This window comes from Meriones unguiculatus, chromosome 15 (assembly GCF_030254825.1).
Source record: "Meriones unguiculatus strain TT.TT164.6M chromosome 15, Bangor_MerUng_6.1, whole genome shotgun sequence".
Taxonomy (NCBI): Eukaryota; Metazoa; Chordata; class Mammalia; order Rodentia; family Muridae; genus Meriones; species Meriones unguiculatus.
Genome location: NC_083362.1, coordinates 58,431,076 through 58,453,493, shown reverse-complemented (window position 1 = coordinate 58,453,493; position 22,418 = coordinate 58,431,076). Strand labels below are relative to the sequence as shown.

Below are 22,418 nucleotides of genomic sequence, written 5' to 3'. Positions count from 1 at the left end.
CCTCCTGTGTCTTTTTGTTTGTCCTAATAATCACTTTGAATTTTTTTTATGTGTAAGTTCATGATCCTCAATTTATGTAAGCCATACCTTCTAAGATTACTATTAGGCCTTTTAATGCTAGATTTTAAAAAAATTCATCCTTGAAAATCTCCCTTTAAAAGGAACTTACATAGTTGAAGAAAAAGACTAGAAGCAAATGTGATGTACATGGATGCTGAGGTCAAGATATTCAGAAGTCAGCAAAGTTTAAAAACTGTACTGTCAATGTATTCCAACTTAATTAAACTATAGCAAGTTATATTTTACAAAAGATTGCTCATCCTCTAAGGAGATACATGTGATATTTGGACCAATTACAATGTTTGTTCCCACCCAAAGGACTATCTTATCCAGACAGAGCATATTATATATAGCTAGGAATTTGAAGAAATAGATCTCCCTGGAAGTTAAGCGCTGTCATAAAATGCATTATCTTCTTTGAAAAGTTAGAGGTTGTAGATGAAGGTTTCCAACCAAAAGGACAGCTTCAGAGGCTACCAAACAGTATGAGACTGTCCAACAGACAAACAGCTTCTTGGAAGTCACGTGGTAACATCTTCAACTCACCTCTCACATCCCTGCGTCATTCACATGGAGACTCAGGTCTTTTTGACCTAAGGTTACCTAATGTAGTAAAACCACCTAATTCACACAATGTCCTTCAATGTTTACAATCACATCCTGAGACCCATTCTGTCTTCCCAAGTAAGCAATGTTTATATTACTGACTTGCAGACTGTGGCAGCAGTTCAAGATGGCAGGGAAACAGAAACTATAGTCATTCTCAGACTATAGTCTGTGTGGTAGTCAGCTAAATCTTAGCTCTGCACTCCCCAAAAGTTGGAGGGGCACACTATTTCAGAGGCTTTCTGTTATTCAAAGAATACTTTGTAATCTTGTCTAGAGAAAACAAAACAAAACAAAACAAAACAAAACAACTGTAAAGGACACATTCTAGATATTCAGGACTCTTTGCCTGGTGGATCGGGTTTGGAGAGACGTCAGAGAAAGGTGAGCCAAGGCTCAGGTAATGGGCATGTTCTATCATGGTGACAGTCTGCCCCAGGCTGCCTGCCACCTAGCTCCCACAGTTGGCATGGAGACCAGGCAATTGAACTGGCATTTACTTCTGACATGAAGGGTTAACTCAAACAACGCCTTAAATGATTTGGCGAGTAGAGCCTCATCAATCGGGTCAGGGAGTAAGACTCAAAGATGAATTTGATTGGCTTAAGTGGTCTACTTGTTTTATCCAACAGTGATCTTTAAGCAAACTGCCATAAGTACAGCACTGTGGTATACAATCACTCATGCCTTCATAGAATTTTTAATCTAACTGAGGTATTCAAAATAACAATAAGGCAAAAATATAAAGGATTCGAGGGTGATAGCGGTGAAGGATTGTGATTAAATACAAAGAGAGATGGCTATATCTGATGAGGTCATTAAAAAGAGATTTGTAGGAGACATCGCTGTGGAGATAACTCTGAGAGGTAGGTACCTGGATGGGGAGGAGAGTATCTTAGGCAGAGAGGATAGCAGCAATATTCTGGGTCACTTTGTGTTCCCTATAAGCTATAACTAACCACAGCATGCCATTAAATGTTGGCATTGTGCTTAATGTAGTAAACTGTAATAGGAGCTGGAGCTTAGCCAACAGTCATGTCCCCGGAGTCAGAACATTACATCTTAGGCTGAAATTTGTAGCCTTCATAGTCTACCATTTAACCACGGGCTGAGATTACAGCTTTCCATCCGACTTGGAAACATCTTCGTGGCACTGCAAATACTTCAGGAGTCGCTCTCCGGGTTCTTTCCTAAGGAGCCTGTAAAATCCCCAGTGCCCTCTCCCTGCCACAGCAGGCACTATATGTAGGGAAGAAGGCAAGGGGATGTAGGACGAGTCCTACTGGCCCTTCCAGGGTCGCGCCTAATTCCTCTGACACACCTAGTGCAGGTGACATGTTCTGTAAGGTGTGGATAGGTAGTTAACTTCTGGAGAGTAGGAGGTGTGTGTTCACCTCGTGTTTGTTTTACAGTGGAGCATTATCTGAGTGCTACTCATTCTCCCTGGAGTGTGGACCTGGCTCAGGAGACAGCAGCCGGGCATTATTTTACAGAAAGCACAAGCCACCGAACAACACAGAGCTGGCTCCTCATCTTTGAAGACATTTTGGTTACTTTGGTTGAGAAGGACTTCTTGGATAAGGATTTACCGACAGGAAAAAAAAACAAAAAACAATCCATCGGGAGGAGAACTGTGGGTCCCCTGCCCCAGGCCCTACAAAGCTATGCCGTGAAAAGGCTCCCGACTCATTGGCACGCAGCAAGTCAGACGGGACACCGCTTCTCTTGAGGCCTGGTGGAAAAAGACAAGAATTTTCTTGTTCAGGGCGTCTGAAGGATGGCTTCCCAGTTTCATCAGCTTCGGATCCTGGTGTGGAAAAATTGGCTAGGTGTCAAAAGGCAGCCGGTGAGGAGCTTTGTTTCGTTGTTGGTTAAGGTGGGATTGCGGGGACACGAAGCAATACTCCAGGCAATCTTAAACGTGATGTTAATGAGAGCCAGACAGAGAAGAGCTTAAAGGCATTTTTCAAAGGAGAAATAAGATACTTGAAATTCTTGCCTCCATCCATCTTTCAGCTAATGGGGCGAGTCTTAACATGCCCTCCCCCAAAGCAGCCTTTTGATTTGAGTAAATTAAAAGGGTAAATCAGGACATTCTCTGGGCAAGGGAAAGGATGTACCTGTGACTGGATGAACTGGTGTGGAAGTCTGGGTTCAAGCCAATGTGCTTTTAGAGCTTTTCTTAATGGCATTAGAAATGGGGTGGATTTCTAATGGGATGAATGAAAGTCTCATCTGAATGCATTTGAGGTGGGAAGGAATGTTCCAGAAAGCATAAAGTGATAAGAACCTGGTTGCAAAATAAGATAGTAGGTTGAAGGGTGCTAGTATGGAAAAGCTCCCAAAGGAACTCGAGTATCTAAAAATTATTTACTGGAAGTGATATTGTGTGTGTGTTATGTCACACACACACACACACACACACACACACACACACACACACATTTCTATTTTTAAAAACACCACTGAGTCACTTCACTGTTCTTTTCACTTATTTTTTAATCTTAATGTTTACTTTATAAATTACAAAGCCAAGCTATTCATAACTCCACCAGATAGAGTCCAGAGGGAGGAACACGTTTTTATGAGTAATGTGTTCAGAAGAGTGTATGAGAACTAGGAGACTCCCAAGCCACCTTGAATCCATACTGCTTTAGTCACTCCAGCCTCAGTTGGGTAATGAAGATATGCAAATCAAATGTCCAACATTCAATCCAGGTTCCTTATCTTGCTCTACACTGGCTTGCAGAGCCTGAAACCCCAGCATTCTAATGTATGCATTAAAAGAAAGATTTAGTTAGATGGATACTCACCTTAGGGAATTTGGTAGGGAGGGCTTTAGAACATAAAGTGTCATGTGATTGCGTGGGTGTGATGGACATAAAATGATGAAACCATTGACTTTTTGTTTATTTGTTTGTTAACTGTAAGAACAGCACAGGGAAAAAAAATTCCCTGGTACTCCCCATGTGGGTGACTTTGGGTGTTGGTCAGCCGGCCAACACAGTCCTGGGTGTGTGGATGTCCCAAGTGTGAGTCGTGCTCCTCCCATGATGCTGCTGCACCTATCACTGACTTGAGCACTGGTTTTCCCACTTACAAAATGGGCACAAGGTCTGTCGTATCTCCCCTATAGTGTGGAAAGATGCAAATGTGGGCCTAGATGCCCCAACTGCTTTCTAATGAGTATGAATTGCTGAGGGAACTGGGTAATATGAACATTTTACTTGATTCACATTAATGAAGAAAAGGAATCCATGAGGACAGGGTATGGAAGAGAAGAAGAAATTTCTATAAATTATATATTCAGTTGTCAGAAATGAAAACCAAAAAGGAAGCGAGAACTGGTATATTGTTGATTAAATCAGCTAAGTTTGCATGCTTCCTTGCAGTTTCTAAAAATTCAATTATTAACCCTGTTCCTCCAAACGCATACCAAGATTTCAAGTGAATAGTAAATCAACCCTTTAAAATGCAAGTATCTTTATCTGTATGTTAATTCTAAAAATGGCATTTCAAAAACAGAATTTCATACTCAAGAAAATTCAAATTAAGGTATATCGTACTGGAAATGAACTGTCCTTACAGAAAGTCAAGGAAAACTCCAGTATTCTCACAATGTCAGCCTTCCTTACTTCTTAAAAGAGGCTTCATCACAAAGCAGAATGGTGGGAAGGAAAAATTTTAAAGGGAGATAATGGAAAATATGAATGCAGAAACAATAGCACAAAGAAAGGACAGAAAATACATAAAATGTTAAGGTAGACTGAGAAGTGTTGAAGAAATACAAATGCATGTACCAGGATAGAGGATATCACAAGAATTAGAGACAATTGTGTGACTCCAGCACGAGAATAGGATATAATCGATATATTCTGCTGAGGTATATTTTTTGGGGGGAGGGTCAACATCTCTTAAAATTGAACTTGAAGTAAATTCAACTCTTAAGAAAACCAATGATGAAAACTTTGAAATATTTAGAGTTATGTAACTGACAATTTTACAGATTTCCAGAGAGTTCAAGGATGTATTCAAGGTCTTGACTTCAAGAGTCATGACTTCAAGAGTGATGATGACTCTTTTATCTGTGTTGCTAGTTCTTTCTTTCCTCAAGGTTTTCGCTTACCCCATTTTCTCTGACCCCTGCTCAGAGTTCAGCCCACCGAAGAAGAGGTTGTATCTACTACGCAGGTCATAGATACTTACTATTTATTTTAAAGAATTCTGGTAATAGACTTCTCAGCTGTGTTGGGAGAACGTATTCTACAAGAGGAGAAAGATGCATTGAGTACCACCAGAAATGGTAGGTAACAGAGAAAGCCAATTAAATGCAGCTGTTACCCTGCTGATATCTCAATTTAAAAATAGCGAGAAATGAAGATAGATTCCAGAGCTGATGCACAGCAATTGGGGGGGGGGATGCTCATCTGATGAGGTGCTATTTAATGACAGGAACCAGGCATGGGACAGCAGAGAGCTGCGGACTGAAAGGCAGGGTTAAACAGGGTAAGGGCTGTCTTCCATTAAGCTGGGTACTAAATGAGGGCTTCAAGTCTTGTCAGAAGTGGATTCTAATTTCAAACTTCTGACCTGAAGAGGAAAAATTAACGCCAGCTGATTATTTTCTGTTCTAAGCGCTTAGGTAGGGAGTCACACTTAAGCTCAGAAGTAGCTCCTATGGACATTCCTACATTTGCCAAAATGACATTTTGAATCAAGTTTGACATGAACTTCATCGCTCTCTGCCCTTTTTGTCCATCTTCCCTTTGGAGTGACTGCAGGAAGAAAGGGGAAGCCTTAGTGTGGGTTAAGATAATTTTTAGAGTAGAATTAGTTGGGATCAAGTTCTACTCCCAGCCTTAATTCTCCATCAGTTTAACATAAAGTAGGTCCTGGGCAGTTTGCTCTGCCTCGTGAGTAAATGCTCTAGTCCTTTTACCTGAGGGAGATGGAGGGTTGCTGACTCCCCTAACTCTTTGTAATTGTTCAACATTTTCTTTTCATTTGTTGATTATGGCACCTGATACTCAGCAGACATGCATGTCTTAAATTCAGTCAAGAAGTATAAATCAAATGAGGTGACAGTGGTTTAGAAATTGGAGCAATAGAGATATTTGCTTAACGCCCAACACAGTGTGTTGCTTTACAGCGTGACGTACACGTAAGAAAACTCCGTCATGAAATCCGTGACTTTTATGCTAGCTTTACAAACTAATTTTTAAAAAAAATCTTCCATTACAAACTCAACAGAGTATGTTGTTTCTCTGTACACCGCAGAACGTTTAACAATCTCCAGAATGCACTGTAATCTCTAAGTATAGAATCCAGAAAAATGACTCACCGCTGGTTTTTGGCTGAGTTATTTACCTGGATGTCAGCATTGATTATCAGAAAGCCTAGCTCGCCGAAGTGTCCACAGAATCTATACGTCCTCGTTTTGGAGGAAGAATTAAGGTTTACTCCAGATTTAAGAGACTAAGCTCTTCTTTTGAATGCAAATCTTGGGATCCTCTTTTGCTTCCAGGAATAGTCATTCTTGTCTTATCAGAAATGAAAGATGAAAGGAATAGAGGAGGAAGAAGCAGAGTATTCAGTGTATTTTATGCTATGAAAGGTTGGACAACTTTTATTTTCAAGTTTGTAATAAAAAGTTATGATTCTAGATTATAGGAAGACCTTTAAATGACTTTCAATGCTCTCTAGCTTTGAAATAATAAAAACTCTTTATTAGTCTCCAGGATGAACTAATAAAAATACAATATTCAGATCAAAGCATAGCCAGCGTTCTGTTCTGTAAGTGTTTAATCTATATGGGTTGGTGGCTAATTGCACCCGTGCTAAAGCCAGATTCTAGGTTCAAGCATCAGCTCTATGGTGTGGTGGCTCCTGGAAAGGCTTATTTAGTCTTCCTGTATTTTCCCATCTGCAGGAGGAAATGAACATGTTATGTTAAGTGAGGTACACAAGCTAAGTGTGTAAAAGCATGAGCATGTTCTAGCTGTCAACACGTATTAGCTGTCACTGTTCAGAGTCCTATAAGGAATTCTGACACTAATTATAAAAAGACAATTCTACTACACTATTTCATTCTGGGAAAGGCATATATATATATATACACATATTTTAAATTATTACTTTATTTGTGTAGGTGTGTGTGTGCATGCACAAAGGTCCATGTGTGGCCATCAGAGGACAAGTTGAAAGAGTCAGTTCTTTCTTTCCATCATGTAGGATTCAGGGATCAAGCTCAGGCTGTCCAGCATGGCAGCAAAGCTTCTATCCACGCGCGATCTTGAAATACATTTTGAAACAAGATTCAGTAGAGAGTTGTTGAAGATTCTCTGAGAGAGAAGAGGTATTTTTCTCTCTTCTGGTACTTACAGAATTCTCATGCCAAACTAAAATGAGGGGTGAGCAGAGGAAGAAAGTAATTTGCATTAACATAAGCAAAAATGATAGAGAAAATTCAATGTCCAATAATGTAGTCTCCTAGGGCAGTAGGCAGTGGGTCCCCAGAAGCATTCAGAGTTAGGCTGAATAACCACATGGCACAGTTCTAACTGTGGATGAGTCATTTGTGTGTGTCTGGGATACTCTTCCCTCTTTCCCACCCATGAACTTTGCACAAACGTTTCCTCTGCTTGAAAGATTTCTACTTCTTTCTTCCTCTCCATCTAATGTGTGTGACTTTACTTCTGTCTGGCCCTTTGTCATCTTTAAGGTTTTTCAAATTATCTCTCCTTGAATTATCTTCTTTTCATATGCTGTCCTACCTTGACCATAGCATTGTCCATTGTGTTCACTTGGTATTTTTTTAACGTTTCTTCTCTTTAAAAGACTGAATATTTTGTTTATTTATCCTTATGGCATGGTATACAGTAGGTGCTCAATAAATTTTGTTATACTAATGAATGCACAAACCTTTTGTAAACGAATACTGTTTTGCATGGTCCATTCTAGGTGTCCTTAAGAATCTCCAAGACCATAAAATGAACAAGAATAGACTGTCCATGCTAGGAATTTTGGTTTTATTTAGGCAAAACATTCTTAACTAAAGTACCGATATCAAATATTATTCATTTATGACATAACAAACTTCAATTCACTGTAGTTGCAAGAGCTGCTCATATCTGTAAGGGCAAGGCAATAATGTGACTGTGAAATACGAAAAGAAGAACATAGGAGGGTACAGCTATAATGAAACAGTAATCACATGTTCTAATTTCAGACATTCAAATCTCATTAATAACAATCTATGTGTAATGAATACAACCCTTCGGTGATTCTAATTTAGCTTACCTACCCTCAGTCAGTATCTGCTCTGGGGTAAAAATCTCTAAGTGATATTTCAAAGTCATTTTCTCAAGTTCTAAAATAGGTGTTTAGCTCTTTTTTGTTCATTTTATTGTTTTATTTCTGCTTTTCAAGACAGGGTTTCTCTGTGTAGCCTTGGCTGTCCTGGACTTGCTTTGTAGACCAGGTTGGCCTTGAACTCACAGCAATGTGCCTGCCTCTGTTTCTGCCTCCCTGAGTGCTGGGATTAAAGGCATGTGTCACCATGCTTAGCTAATTTAACGTTTTTTTTTTTTAATTTACCCATTAGCAAAATAATTAGAAATAGTAACAATGATAAGCATAAGCTGAGTCAGAGACTAGCAAGAATTAGAGTAAACAATTCTGAGAAGGTAGTGGAGTTGAGAGTGAAATGATAAGCTGTTTTTCAGAAAACCAGTTTTGTGAGATTTCTCAAAGATTCAAAACAAGAGTTCTTATGGAGGTAAATGCAACTGAATAATTCATTCTATAGTTGCTCTGTACTGCAGATCAACTCTCTGTGGAAATTTTGGGGTGAGTTTGCATTTGATTGATGCCAGTTTGTGTGGATGACTTCGCTGAGTGTACTGAATGGAAATGTGGCCCAGTGTCTACCCTTCCTCCTCCAACCCGAGGGTGAAAGAACAAAACACATCAAGATACTGTGTGTGAATATGTCATCACGAAATCCATTGTTTTAGACAGTAACTAACGACCAATTAAAAGCAAAACACACAAAACCAAAAATCACCGCGCTAGGATGGAGCTCAGTGGTAGAATACGTGCTCAGCATGTGCTAAGCAATGAAAACAGGGAAGACATGCATGCTGCCCTCCCATTCACAGGATCTTATAAAAACAACCTTCAACACCCCTCCCTCCTTCTCAATCTCCACTCCCCCCACCCTACCCCCGCCCTATTCACCTTTCTCCCCACTTCACGGAAATGGCCTCACTACTGACGTTTGGAAGGAAGCCCCAGGTTACTGTGACAGTCCACTCAGAGAGCTTGCAGCTGTGCCCACCAGAAGGGTCCACCCACATGGGCTCTGTTGACTAACCTGCTCTTACAACACCAGCCTCGTCAGCTGCTGTTCCTTTGTTACGCTGTGCCCTCTGTGTCTCTTGTTTGTTTGTTTGTGGAAAGCAGGAATGCATGTGCCTAACCCGTGAAAGGACTTCCGTGTTGTAATCATATCTATCTCCAAGCTAAAATCATCCCCCAAGTTTAATAACTTTGTGCCTGGGTAGATAGAATTTCTGCCTAGGAAGCTCGTCTGTTTGCTATCTCTTTTCCTATTGCTTTATCTCTATGCTCGTGTTTTTGCATTGGGTCTGGACCTTTTCAAGAACAGGTACAGAGACCTTTAAAATCATTTCCAGACTTTTTACTTTGAAATAACTTCAATTTAAAAGAAAAGTCATCAGGACAGCACAGAAGTCCACCGCTGTTTGAGGCCAGCGCCTCCACGCCCTAAGACGGTAGTGTGCTTTCTGTCTGTGGATGTAAAACTCCACCATACTCTTAGGTGCAGTTCAGTCTTTGCCGGTTCTTAGAACTGGGTCCTATAAGGCTGAAGGGCCCTGCTCAGCATCAGATGTAGCACGCGGTTTTCATAGCTCTCACCTCCGTAAGTCTTTGCCGCCGTCTGTGACCCTAGATCTCGTAAACCCTCAGGGGGAGGACCAATGTGCTGCGACACTGGTCATTTCCTCAGTTTTTACAGCGGTTCGTTATCTTGGGCAAGAAACTCAGGAAAGCGGTTCTCTCTTCTGCCACTGCATCTTATCAGCAGTGCTTGATGCCAGCTTCCCCTTTGCAAGAAAATGTGCACATGCATTCCGTTTCTCGATGGGCATTCTACTTATTTGTCTGCTCACGGATGTGTTTGTTTATATCTGTAGGCTCAGTGGCCCCTAGCTATTTTAATTTTTAAACTTGGCCATAGAAACAAATTTGAGATTCGTGGGCCAGTACTTTTGTCTTGTGTATATTCTCATTATTTTGCAGTCTCTGAACAACATCACTATTAAATTCCTTCTATCTGTCTGCATCAGTCTATTTAATGACTGATTGATTGATGAATAAATTTCTCTTTATCTTTTACATGTATTTACTAGCTATGTTCAGGCCTGGAAACAGTGATAATCTACTATCAGTGATCATTGATAGCTCTTGGATGAAAACTAGAAGCTGAGATTTCTTAGATAAGTTAGTGTTTTCAGGGCTGAGACAATCATATAAATCGAGGTGGGAAGAACTTTGGAATCATAAAGTAGAAAAACATGGAATAAGCAACACGTATTTATATCCATTATTTTGGCTTTTGCACCCCTTTTTTTTTTCATCTCATTATGTAGTGCTGGCTAGCCTGTAACTTGCTGTGTAGACCAGGCTGGCTTTGAACTCAGTGATTCACCTGCCTGTCTTTCTCTACTGCTGGCATTAATGAATATGCCATCATGACTTTTAATATACATTTTGGAAATGAGGAATGTCTTAGCTTGATTTTCTGTTGCCGTGATAAACCACTCAGACAAAAATCAACTTTGGGGAGGAAAGGGTTTATTTAAGCTTACAAGTTACAGTTCACAATTAAGTGAAGCCAAGATAAGAACTCAAGGCAGGAGGCTGAAGCTGAAACCATGGAGGAATGCTCGTTTTTGGCTTGTTCCTCAGCCCACCTGCCTAGGAATGGTGCTGCCCACAGTGGATGGGTCCTCCTACATCAGTTTGTGACAAAGGAAATGTCCCTATAGACATCTCCACGGGCCAATCTGATGGAGACAGTTCTTCAGTTGAGAATCTCTCTTCTCACTTGTGTCAAGTTCACAAGAGAGATTGGCCATCCTAAGCTTATACTCATGTTAATAATTCCGACCCACCACTACTGATTTACCCTAGCTCCTTTCCTTTTCATGGTCGTAATTCCCCTAATGGATAATGAGAATTTGGATTCCCCTAATGGGAAAATTTTGGTCAGTTTTACCATACAAGTCTGGTCACTTTCCTTTCCTCTCTCTGAATTCCTCACCAGGGTTCCAACATCCCCCACTGGCCTATCCTACCACCGGGGTCCCCAACAACTGTTTATAGAAATCTCCTTCTCTTACTTGGCTACTGTGACCTCTTCAGTTCGAGTATGGATGGATTTTACCCCAGGATTTTAAAAAAATGAATTGTTCAGGAATGAATGGAGAGAGAAATAACAGAACAGGGCATTTCAGATAGAAAACAAACACTGAATGATTTGAAAAAAAACACAAATATCATCTGCCAAGGAATTTATAACTTAGGGTCCATATGTCTTTAAATGTCAAAGCACAGGGTAATGAAATACAAATGAGTCGCAGAGGTAGACTGAGACAATTAAAATATCAGCACGAATGTAGAACCTTCAGGAATGGTATTCCTCCAAGTGTTAAGTAAGGCCTGTGTCTATAAGTGTAGAATCAATACATTAACCTTTTGCCAAACAAACAGAAGTCAAGGCTCATTGGTTCGATATTTGGATCCTTGACACTGCCTTTCGGGTTGCTTACTATAGTATTTAGCACAGAACTGAAAGCAACCTCGCTGTTAAGGAAATTTAAAGTTTATTTCTTGTTTTTGTGATTAACTTGTCGACTTTATCATCCCTCTGAGCTGCCTTATGCAGAGAAGTCCTCAAACTTGTAAACTAAAATCGTAGCAAAATCCTGTGATAATAGATTTTACAGTTTTCTGTTTTGTTTTATTTTTGCCTAAAATGCCTTAAATTTTTTGCCTTAAATTTCTCCTACTCAGACTGCATTTTTGTCTGAATTTAAAATTGCTCTAAAATTAATTTCAAAACTTACCAAAACAACCTCATGAAAAAAATCATCCAATTAGATCAATAAAAAAAGATAACTTTAAGAAATGCCCTTACGCAAGGGTCTTTTCTGAGACTGATACTCCAACCAAGGACTATGCATGGAGATAACCTAGAACCCCTGCACAGATGTAGCCCATGGCAGCTCAGTGTCCAAGAGGGTTAGCTAGTAAGGGATATAGGGGCTGTCTCTGACATGAATTCAGGTGACTGGCTCTTTGATCACCTCCCCCTGAAGGGGGGGCGCCTTACCACGCCACAGAGGAAGACAGTACAGCCAGTCCTGATGAGACCTGATAAGGTAGGGTCAGATGGAAGGGGAAGAGGACCTCCCCTAGCAGTGAATTCGGGGAGGGGCGTAGGAGGAGATGAGGGACAGAGGGCAGGATTGGGAGTGGGCGAGTGAGGGAACTACAGCTGGACTACAATGTGAATAAAATGTAATAAATAAATAAAATAAATAATTAAATAAAATGTTAAGAAAGAAAAGAAATGCCCTTAAAGAAATAGTGTGTTCATCATTTGAAGGTAGGTGTCTGAAATAATTATCTCAGTTGCTAATTCTGATGAGGCTACTGGAGACAACAAATAGAAGCTTCTAAAAGCAACTAATAGACTCCACACCTCCTATTAAAAAAATTCCTTAAATAGAAACTATGATCTTCCATACCTAATGGTTAAATCCACAATAATTCATTTTTTTAAACTCAGTTCCCTGTAGTGCACATTTCAAATGAGTCACATAAAGTATGATAGCTATTTTGTATCTAGGATGTTTGAAAAACAGACTCCAATTCTCTACTAGTCAAGGGCCAGGCAAGAATAACAATGCCATTTATAATTCTGTGGCTCTGATATTTTTTTTTCCAATCTGCTCTCTGCAATGATTTCTTTTTTAACCTTCAAAACAGCATTAACTTTAATTATATTAAACGGTCCTGCCCTGAATATCTCGAGATACACACCCATCCTCAGGATCTGTCCACACATCGAGTGTGTGTGTTAGTTTGGAGAAGTTCTGCTCACATCTGGTAAACAGAAGACGTAAGGGAGGGGAACCAGATGAAGAGTCTTTAACATTTTTGATGCCTTTGTTGTGTTTGGCAGTCAGGGCTAGTCTGTGGCTCTTCTAGCAGTGATGTTTCAAAATTCATAAAATAGAAATAAATTGAATAAGTAGAATTGTAAACAAAGCCAGCTTTATCAAAATTCTGATTAAAGTGTCAAAAGAGAATTTATGATATGATGAAATGTGAGTCTTTAAAAAAAAACACAAAACTATCGCATTAAACAAAAGGCCTAGTGGCAACTGCACAGAACCATCATTTTAACATGCCAATGAGTAAAAATAGCATTTGGGGTACTTGCAGCAATCCAAATGTGGTTTTGAAATATCCATGAGTTTTGACGCTGGAAAGACCGCAGGCATCCGAGTTCCTCGCCTACATTCATGATTATTGGAAGTTTTAATTACAAGCTACAGAAAACGAAAACATGATGTTTCCTCACATTTAAGCTTTAAAGTGTCCCCGAATCCTATCCATCAAATGACCCCGAGGGGGCTTCACAGCAAAGATATCGTAAGACCCGATAGACGGTTCTGCCCGTCTCGCTCCCGGCTGGGCCAAGCGTAGTCTGTGGACCATCAGCACCACCTACCCGGGAGCCGTGGACGCGCAGACCCTTAGGTCTCCTTCAGATCTACCAACCCCACATCTGAACGTTTGGGAGGTTCCCCAGGCGGCTCAGCGTAGACATCACTGTCTGGGAAGCGTCACTTCGCAGTGAGCTGTTCCACCTGTCTGGGCACATCTCGGCTACCTTCAAACCGAGCAAGGCCAGACGTCTGAAAGCTAAAAGGAGGTCTTCAAATCTTAATAAATAAATAAAGCCCCAAATAGCGAAACAACAGCAACAAACCTGCACTTATACCCGAAGTTCACCTACCGGCGAGGAGAATCTTGCCCTTAGAGCAGAGATTTGAGTGGAGTTTTTTCAGGTTGGAGTTACTGTGGGATCAATAACTGATCGGTTTTGGATTAGTCTGAAACTGACGAGCCGCGGGGAGAAAAACTTTGAGGTTTGCTTTGAAAAGTGGGTGTGCAAGGATAGAAGTCTGACAGTATAACAGGACCAAAAGAAGGAAGGGTCCACACACAGGCAAGAGGACTGAGAACAAGCAAGGTTCGTGCTCCGCGCTCTGTTTGAGCACAGCGCAGGTGATGCTTTTGGGAATATGTGGTTTCCCCTGCCGTGGAACCAGTATCATAGGCCTGAAAGATAGCAGGTGGATGGGGAGTTACACCTTTCTCAGTCCCGAGGACTGAATCCAGGCTCTTGCACAAATTAGATTGAGCCTCCTTTTTATTTTTTATTTTGATACAAGACCTCACTAAACTGTCCGGGATCAAGCCGAGCTCACTCGGTGGCGCAGACAGCATTTGAATGTGCCTTCTTTCTGCCTGAGCCTTCGGAGCGATGAGGGACCCGAACCAATAGGCTCAACTGTGACTTCTAAAATGTCTGTTATGATTACTGTTATCACCATTATCGTTTGTGTGCGTGTGTGTGTTGATCAGAGGACAACTTTGTGGAGTCGTTCTCACTTTGCACCTCTCTGCATGTGTTTGGGGTACGGCACTCAGGTCCTTAGCCTTACATGGCAAGCACTTTTCCCCCACTGAGGCTGGTCTACCTCCCTGGGCCCCAGCTGTATGTAAATTGGGAGGGCAGGCTGCTACCGCTGGGCCTGAAAGTGAAACTCTCTCAGTGCAGTGTGCATTCCTTGGGAGCCTATTTCACACCAGGTAGTGAAAATTAAGGAATGAATACAACATTGTCCTTGGCTTAAATGAGCTGTTCATATTTCCTGGGAACCAATAAATTAGGCTGTACAATGGAAGCACACAAGATGTTACACGCGGTGGCAAAGAGCGGCAGTTCACCGTCTGACTCAACTATTCATGTTGTTGGCTCATTTTTCCACGGCTTTGTTCAACAGTATTTACTGGGCTGTCACTCAAGGCCGTATGCTAGTCTTTCTGGCAGAGCAGACAGTGCTGACAATGGAAACTGTAAGATGTTTCCAGGTTGAAATTATACTGTATTTGATATGCTCTGCTTGGGACTCTTAACCACAGGACAAGTGGAAAATACTAAAATATTTCCTGGAATTTCTACTAAATATTTACTGATCTGATTTGAGGTTTAAGATAATCACTCTTGGGACGGCCATAATTGATTACCGGAGAGTGACCCTCAAGTAAACATTTGAAGACTGGATCTGAAAAAGCCATTCTTATGAAGTTCCCTGCATTTATGAAATTCTTTCCTTATTTTCCTATTCATATACATGTAGTGAAATATCTGGGCTGTGTTGGACTGCTATAGTTTGATTTTTTTCTTGTATTCAGTAGTTTTTGTTTGTTTGTTTGAGTATACATAATTTTATTTAAGTTACTGTCAGTACTCTAACACTTTTCTATTGTTGCTTTGCAGCTTTGGACACTTGTCTTAATCTTATGGCCAGTCATTATTTTCATAATTCTGGCTATTACTCGGACCAAATTCCCACCAACAGCAAAACCAACTTGTAAGTAAATAACCGATTGTTTCTCTAATGCTTGTATTCTACCTAAAATATATTTTAGTGCCATGTGAGTGCTCCCGTCGAAACTTTAATTTTTTAAATAGTATTTCTCCTTGGCAGTAGCTGCATAAACAGTTTGTGTAGTTCCCTCGCAGTTTTCCAAATCAGAAAGTGGACTCTGGGGTGGGGCAGACACAAGAAGTTAGGAGGAAAAAGTGGTACAGACAGGGGGATGGAGGAGAAACTGGAGAGGTGGGAATGAGAGAGTCATAAAAACACATTATATACATGTTTGAAATTCTCAAGTAACAAAAATGTTGACCCTGAGCCAGATGCGGCGATATGTGTTTATAATCCCAGTGCTTGGAAGACTAAGATGGGAGAACTTTGAGTTAGATGTCAACCCAGGCTTCCCAGCAAGGCGTTATCTCACGGGAGAGAGACCACGCTACAGTTTTGTATCTATCAGTTATGCAGAATAACATGGAGCGTGTAGAGGACAGAATGAACTGAAATCTTCCTGCCTGATCTACATCACGAGTCTCACCATGGCACAACAACACAAGACAGCTACTGCGGGCTCTGCCATTCTTTACTCCCATAGCAGAAAACACAAACTCGTTTTTGATCAGCTGAACCAATAAGCCTGGGCTGTAAACACTCTTGTTCTTCACGCTGAGAGCTGAACGGCGTAAACGTGTCAATGTATTTCGTTTGAAAGGTGGTTGTTTCCCAATTAGGGCTGTTTCACAGCTATGAAGTCACTGCCCAGCTATAAGTGGGCAGACTGCCTAGCTCCCTCCATTATTTTCTTTTGGACCTGACACAGAGATGCAGGAAGGACTCAGGAAGTTCTGAGCATCAGAGGGGGAGCTTTGAACCTCAATCATTTGGCCAGTGCTGCTTTTGGTATATGCTCTTGCAGTTAACTGCTTTGGGGGATTATTTTTCTTAGTTTGGGGGTAAAAGCAGCAACCTCCTTAAAAGATCCTTATCAAACAACCTTACAAAACCAAAAACAAATAATTATGACAATTGGCAGTGTACAGAATACAATGCTGAATTGTACTGTAGCAATAGCGCTAATTGACTTTAAAGCACAGTGATTTTCAGTCACCCGTCATGAGAAACAGAATGAGAACCACATGGAATCTATTTCAATCATGCACAGCAGGATAATTCAGAAAATACCAGTTCAGTTAGTGTGAGGCATTTAAACTCTTGGTGCTAGAATAAGCAATCCTTACATCTGAATAGCACCCTCATTTTTTTTTTCCTGAAGGACTTTTCCGTAAGTCATTATATAAAGTTGTCAAAGGGAACTTATTAAGCTGTTATTAAGCAGCATAATTTCATTTTCTGCTTTGCGTGCGCATTAGCTCGTTGCAACAGATTTACTGTGTATTTAATGAAGTTTATGTGTCCTTTATATCTTCAGCATATAACACAGACTGTAGCAATAATACAATATCATGTAATTGGGACACTGACAGTGACAGGAGTTTACTAGAGCCTTTCAACCCACTTTCAGCAATTTCTTATTTTTAAGGATTTTTTTTTCTGGTTACCTCAAATTCTCTCGTGAAACTTTCAGAAAAGAAGTGTAAAGGTTTGGGAATCAGAGGTCTTAAACTAACCGGTACTGACTGGTAGGAATTAGAGGTTCATGGAGGAAATGATACAGAGGTCTCAGCATCCCATGGAGCTAGCAAGAAATGAGAAAAGAGTGAGCGGTGCCTCCAGGCCTAATCTGGAGGGTTCTGAAAGAAGCACTGTATCAGAGGATGAGGTGAAAACCCATTGTAGTTTGTGGCTATTGCACACTGTAGTAATAATTGGATATAAAGCGATCATGTCTGGAGGAGGAGAACAAAATTACAGCAGAGGTCAAATACTGAACATGTTTGCTAGCCTCTAAGACCACATAAGCCTTGTAAAAAAAAAAAAAAAGCAGCAGATTGGTTTGTTATCAAGATTGGAAAGGGCCTGTCCATGTTACACGCGAGACACCCAGAGCCCAGAGAGGTTGCTGTTTGCCAAAACTCAGTAATGTGGACACGGGAGAAAGGTATTGGAAACTGGTTGTCTCTGCTTCTTTGTTTTGGAGATTTGGAGCCTATACGAAGTCTCTTGAACATTCATTAACTGGTCTAGATCTTTGTAAATAAGAGTAAAAAAAAGTATGTTCAGGATTTCCACTCCTGATTAACAGACTACAAAAAACAATTATGTTGTTGAAAGTATTGTTCCAGAGGAGCAAATCGGAGTGTCTGAGACTAACATTAAAGGGGCTGCCCATTCCATCTTCACCCCCTGAGAGTAAAAGGCACAACTCCTCAATGACAGTTTAGACTTAGGTACTTTAAAAAAAAATTATTTGTTTTCATTTTATTTACGTTGGTCTTTTGACTGCATGTATGTTTGCGTGAGGGTGTCAGATTTCCTGGAATAGGAGTTAAAGACATTTGTGAGCTGCCATGTGGGTACTGGGAATTGAGCCCAGGTGCTCTGGAAGACTAGCCAGTGCTCTTAACTACTGAGCCATCTCTCCAGCTCTGGATCTAGGTAGTTTCTATGTTGCTGTTTTAGTTGTCCTTGGTTTGGGTTTCACATTTATTTACAATATTGAAAAAATCAAAACTGGCCAATAGAAAATAATAATAAGTAGTTATTGATCTCATACTCTGTGACAGGCATTAAGGAGGGTAATGACTGGATTATTCACTTCATAACTAAGAAAACTGATCACACAGGAGCTGAGAAACAACTAAGATATCACAATAATGAGTGGTGATGTCTGACCTGGGCAGTCCTGTTCTAGAGTGATACTAAGCTACTAAAAATCACCTACCTTCCTTCTTTCCCCCCTCCCTCCTTTCATTCCTTCCTTCTTTCCCCCTCCCTCCTTTTCTTCCTTCCTTTCTTCCTCCCTCCCTTTTTTCCTTCCTTCCTTCCCTCCTTTTCTCCCTCCCTCCCTCCCTTCCTCCCTCCCTCCTTTTTTCCCTCCTTCTCTCCCTTCCTCCCTTCCTTCTTTCCTTCCTTTTTTCCCTTCTGGTTTTTCAAGACAAGATTTCTCTGCATAGTCCTGGCTGTCTGGGAACTCACTCTGTAGAGCAGGCTGGTCTTGAACTCACAAAGACCCACCTGCCTCTGCCTCCTAAGTGCTGGGATAAAAGGCGTGCGCCACTACCATCCAGCTAAAACTCATTAATTCTTACATCTAGTAGCTACTGTTTGGTTCTCCTGTCGTATCATTTATATCAGTAAAGGAGGACTAAACATCAAGGGTGAAAAAAATATAAGCACTTCTGTCACAAAAGCAAGAAGTATAGAGAAAGGTGCTGTGACGCGCATCTTGGAGTCTTCCTTGGTATTAGTATTCAGTACAGCATGCTCTGACTCACAGTGCATCACTGTGGTTGCACTATCACAGATCTCAGATCCTGTTTTAGAGAGGCTAAACCCTTTCTGGGCTATACCGCTGGTTGGGCAATAGCATAATAAGATGAGACATTCATTAGACTACACCCTTTGATGAAACTTGGTCACGATGAGAATGACATTTGTAATCCCACGGTCACATTCTGCTCTCAGAATAGTTTAGCAGGCCTGTAGGATTCTATTAGCCATTCAGAAAAAAAACTATAATAAGTGACTCCAAAGACTCCCTCTGTAGTATTTTTGATGGCCGGGCACCTGGAGAAGTTTGGATTTGGGGTGAGTGGGGAAGCAGCTAGTCTCTGAGATGGAGGAGCCTCTGCAGACTTATTCTTCCTATCATCTGCCTTCTCTCAGTCTTTCATGTTGCAACAACCAGCTCTTGCATATTGCAAATCTTGGGAGAGAAAACCTCCCAAGCCTGGGAGTCAGGCTCCAACGCTTCTCCTTCATTCCGAAAGATAGGGGCCGTGGCGCCAACTTTGAAGGCAGTCCAACCTCTTGCAATCTCCACATGCAGGGACTTGTCAAGAGATGACTTCAAAGTGCAGATGCCACACTTAGGAGCAAAGTGAAACAAAACATACCAAACCTCTCCAGTACATTCTCAGACTAAGCTCAGCTATGGTAGGCCACACAGTTTTCTTATTTTCTTATACATATGCCCAAAAGGTCCAGGGTAGCTGGCTGCTGAAGAACTGTAAAGAGCGGTAAGATCCTGTCTTACTGAAACCAGTAGATACCAGAGAATGCAGTCCTGACTAACAAGGCATCACATTTTCTTGTGTGTAGTTTTAACAAATATTTTCAAGTGATTGAAAATATTGCTGAAAGCATAATGAAAAGTATGTTGTACAAATATTACCACATACTGAATTAAAACCCAAATATGTTAAAGCTATCATTTCCTAATATACCTTCTTCCTTAAAGGGTAGCAAATTCATATCTCAAATGTTAAACCTGATAGGAGCTGGTACAAGGCAGGGGTCAATTGAACTACACCAGTCTATGCTATCATAGACTGGTTATACTAAGTTCTGTCCATCCAGGTGTGATGTCATAGCTTGAATGAATACAAGCTCAGCTAACATTTCTAGCACGTGTTTTGACCCCCAAATCATACCTTTTGCATTTAGAGACACATGATGATAACAACAGGAAACATTAACTAGAAACTATGATATGGTAAACACCATGCTGAGTCCTGTGCTGTATTAGCTCAGTTAATACATCAGCTCTTTGAGCTACTTTGAAAGCTAAAGAAACTGAAAGCACACAGATATCATCAGCTCACCAATGCTCACACTAGAAGTCTGGATTTTACCCAGTTTTCACCCACACACATCTAGCTAGTTGGTGTTAACCATCACGACCCTGAGGCTTGCCTCAGTCTTTGATTTCTTCCTCCTGCCATCTATCAGTATTTCCATAGACTGAAAAGGGACCTCAGTTGGTTTTCCTACCTATCAGCGGGTCTAGAAAACCATGTTTTGAGGAAGATTGAAGTGACTGATGAGCGGCAGGTCTGTGAGATCCAAGCAGGTTGTTTTAGCCTAATGCGTGAATTGTTAAGAAGCTATTGAGTCATCTTATGCTCCTAAAAGACATCTCTCAAGTGAGAGCTAAGGAAGCCAGGAAGATGAGGCATTTTCCTGTTGATTTTGCCTGGGGTGTTTTCACACAGGGGAGGATAGATACCTGCATTTATTCTCCAGCAATCACACGAGTCAGTGGAACTGTCGAGAGTCTCAGACAGCTATAGAATTTGGCTTGCTATCTTGATTGGCTGGAAATTTATTGATTGACCTTGGCCAGGGTGGTGAACTCATTCCGTTTTTCTGTTAGTGGGTCTAAGGAATGTAAGAGTTCCCTTACATTGTTGGTCACTTGGTGGCTTGTGAAATCCATGCAGGTTGCTGTGCCCAGGATGAAAGGGTTTTGTTCTGGGAGGGTCAGGACTCAGCATTATTCAGCATTTGATGGGCATTGCCTTCTTTGACTTCTCTGTTCTCATCCAGGACACTAGTCAGTCTCTCAGCTTAGAAATATTTGAGTCATCTTTGACTTCTCCCTTCTATAACTTCCCATAACCAAGAGCTCTCAGTCAGAATCTGTCTTACGAAATTTTTTCCAGAGTTTCCTGTACATTTCCATTCTTCCTGTTTCACTCTGAAAGCAGAATCGCATTGTCTCATGCTTGGATTGATTCTGTGGCTGAGAGGGGTGTGGTCATACTCCATTTCTAACTTCTGCCACACATCCTAAAATACTCTGCATTTAAGATCTTCATAGTCAGGACTTTCTCAGCTTTACCATCTTTCGGTTCTGAGGTAGGATACCTGTACTTAAAGAGAAACTATCTTAATGTCCTTCTCACTCCATGTGCCTTCTTACTTGGTTGTTTCTTTCACATCCTAGGAACCTATCAGAACATAAATTCACATCTTAGCCTTAGCATTTTCTGATTATTTAAATTCTAATCACCCTCACTACACCTGACATTACAGAATGAATTATATTTGCATTAGCATGATTGATGGCAACCTTAACTCACTTATCACATAGGAAGTACATTGACAGCAGCGACCATGTGATAACACCCCAGGCATAACAGATACAGCTCAGTTCCTAATGTAAGAAACAAATAGGAATACAGCAAGTCAAAAGATGGTACAATTTAGAAGGTTATTACAGAAGACTAGGTTGTAAATTCACTCCCAAATGATGATTTAAATAAAAAAAAAAAAAAAAAAACCTATGTGAATATGTAGTGAGTAAGAGGCCAACAACTTGTTTGGCTTTGATTTTTTTTTTTTTTTTTTTTTACTTTTAGATATAGGTGAATATGACTGTGCTATCATAAAAAAGAGAGGGAAATAGAAAGGGTTGGCAGGGGGAAAGGGTGTAATTATTTCTTTTTTTTTCATTTTTTTTAATTTATTTTTTATCAGTTACATTTTATTAACTCTGTATCCCAGCCATGTCCCGATTCCTCATTCCCTCCCAGTCCCTCCTTCCCTCCCTCATCTCCCCCGTGCCCCTGATAGGAGGGACCTCCTCCCCATTCATCTGTTCCTGTTTTATCAGGTATCTTCAGGACTGGCTGCAAAGCCCTCCTCTGTAGCCTAACAGGACTGCTCCTCCCTTCAGGGGTGGGGAGACCAAAGAGCCAGTCATCGAGTTCCTGTTAGAAATAGTCCCTGTTCCCCTCACTTTGGGAAACCAATTGGTTACTGAGCTACCACAGGCTACATCTGAGTGGAGGTTCTAGGTTATATCCATACATGGTCCTTGGTTGAATGTCAGTCTCAGAAAAGACCCTGTGCCCAGATATATTTGGTCCTTGTGGAGCTCCTATCCTTTCCCCATCAGACTAACTCCCCTTCTTTCTTATGATTCCCTGTCCTTGTTTAGAAAGACAGATGGGATGTGCATTGAACGTATGACAGGAGTCTACTGAGCGCATCTGAAAGACTCTAACTAGCAGTGTTTTCAAAGCAAAGACTCATGACCAAACCTTTGGCAGAGTACAGGGAATTATTTCTTAATTTAAAAAA

General features: G+C 40.9%; 1 protein-coding gene across 2 annotated transcripts in view; it reads left to right on the top strand.

Moving 5' to 3' along the window:
* Positions 1 to 22,418, top strand: part of Abca12 (ATP binding cassette subfamily A member 12) — a 224,706-nt gene that overhangs the window by 59,522 nt on the left and 142,766 nt on the right. Inside the window, exons 3-4 of one of the 2 annotated variants that reach the window (XM_060368592.1) lie at positions 2,079 to 2,512; positions 15,332 to 15,425. In XM_060368592.1, coding sequence (XP_060224575.1) covers positions 2,444 to 2,512; positions 15,332 to 15,425 — 163 coding nt within the window. In that variant the 5' untranslated portion in view covers positions 2,079 to 2,443. The remainder of the gene's footprint in view (positions 1 to 2,078; positions 2,513 to 15,331; positions 15,426 to 22,418) is intronic. The other variant, XM_060368591.1, reaches the window with a different exon arrangement.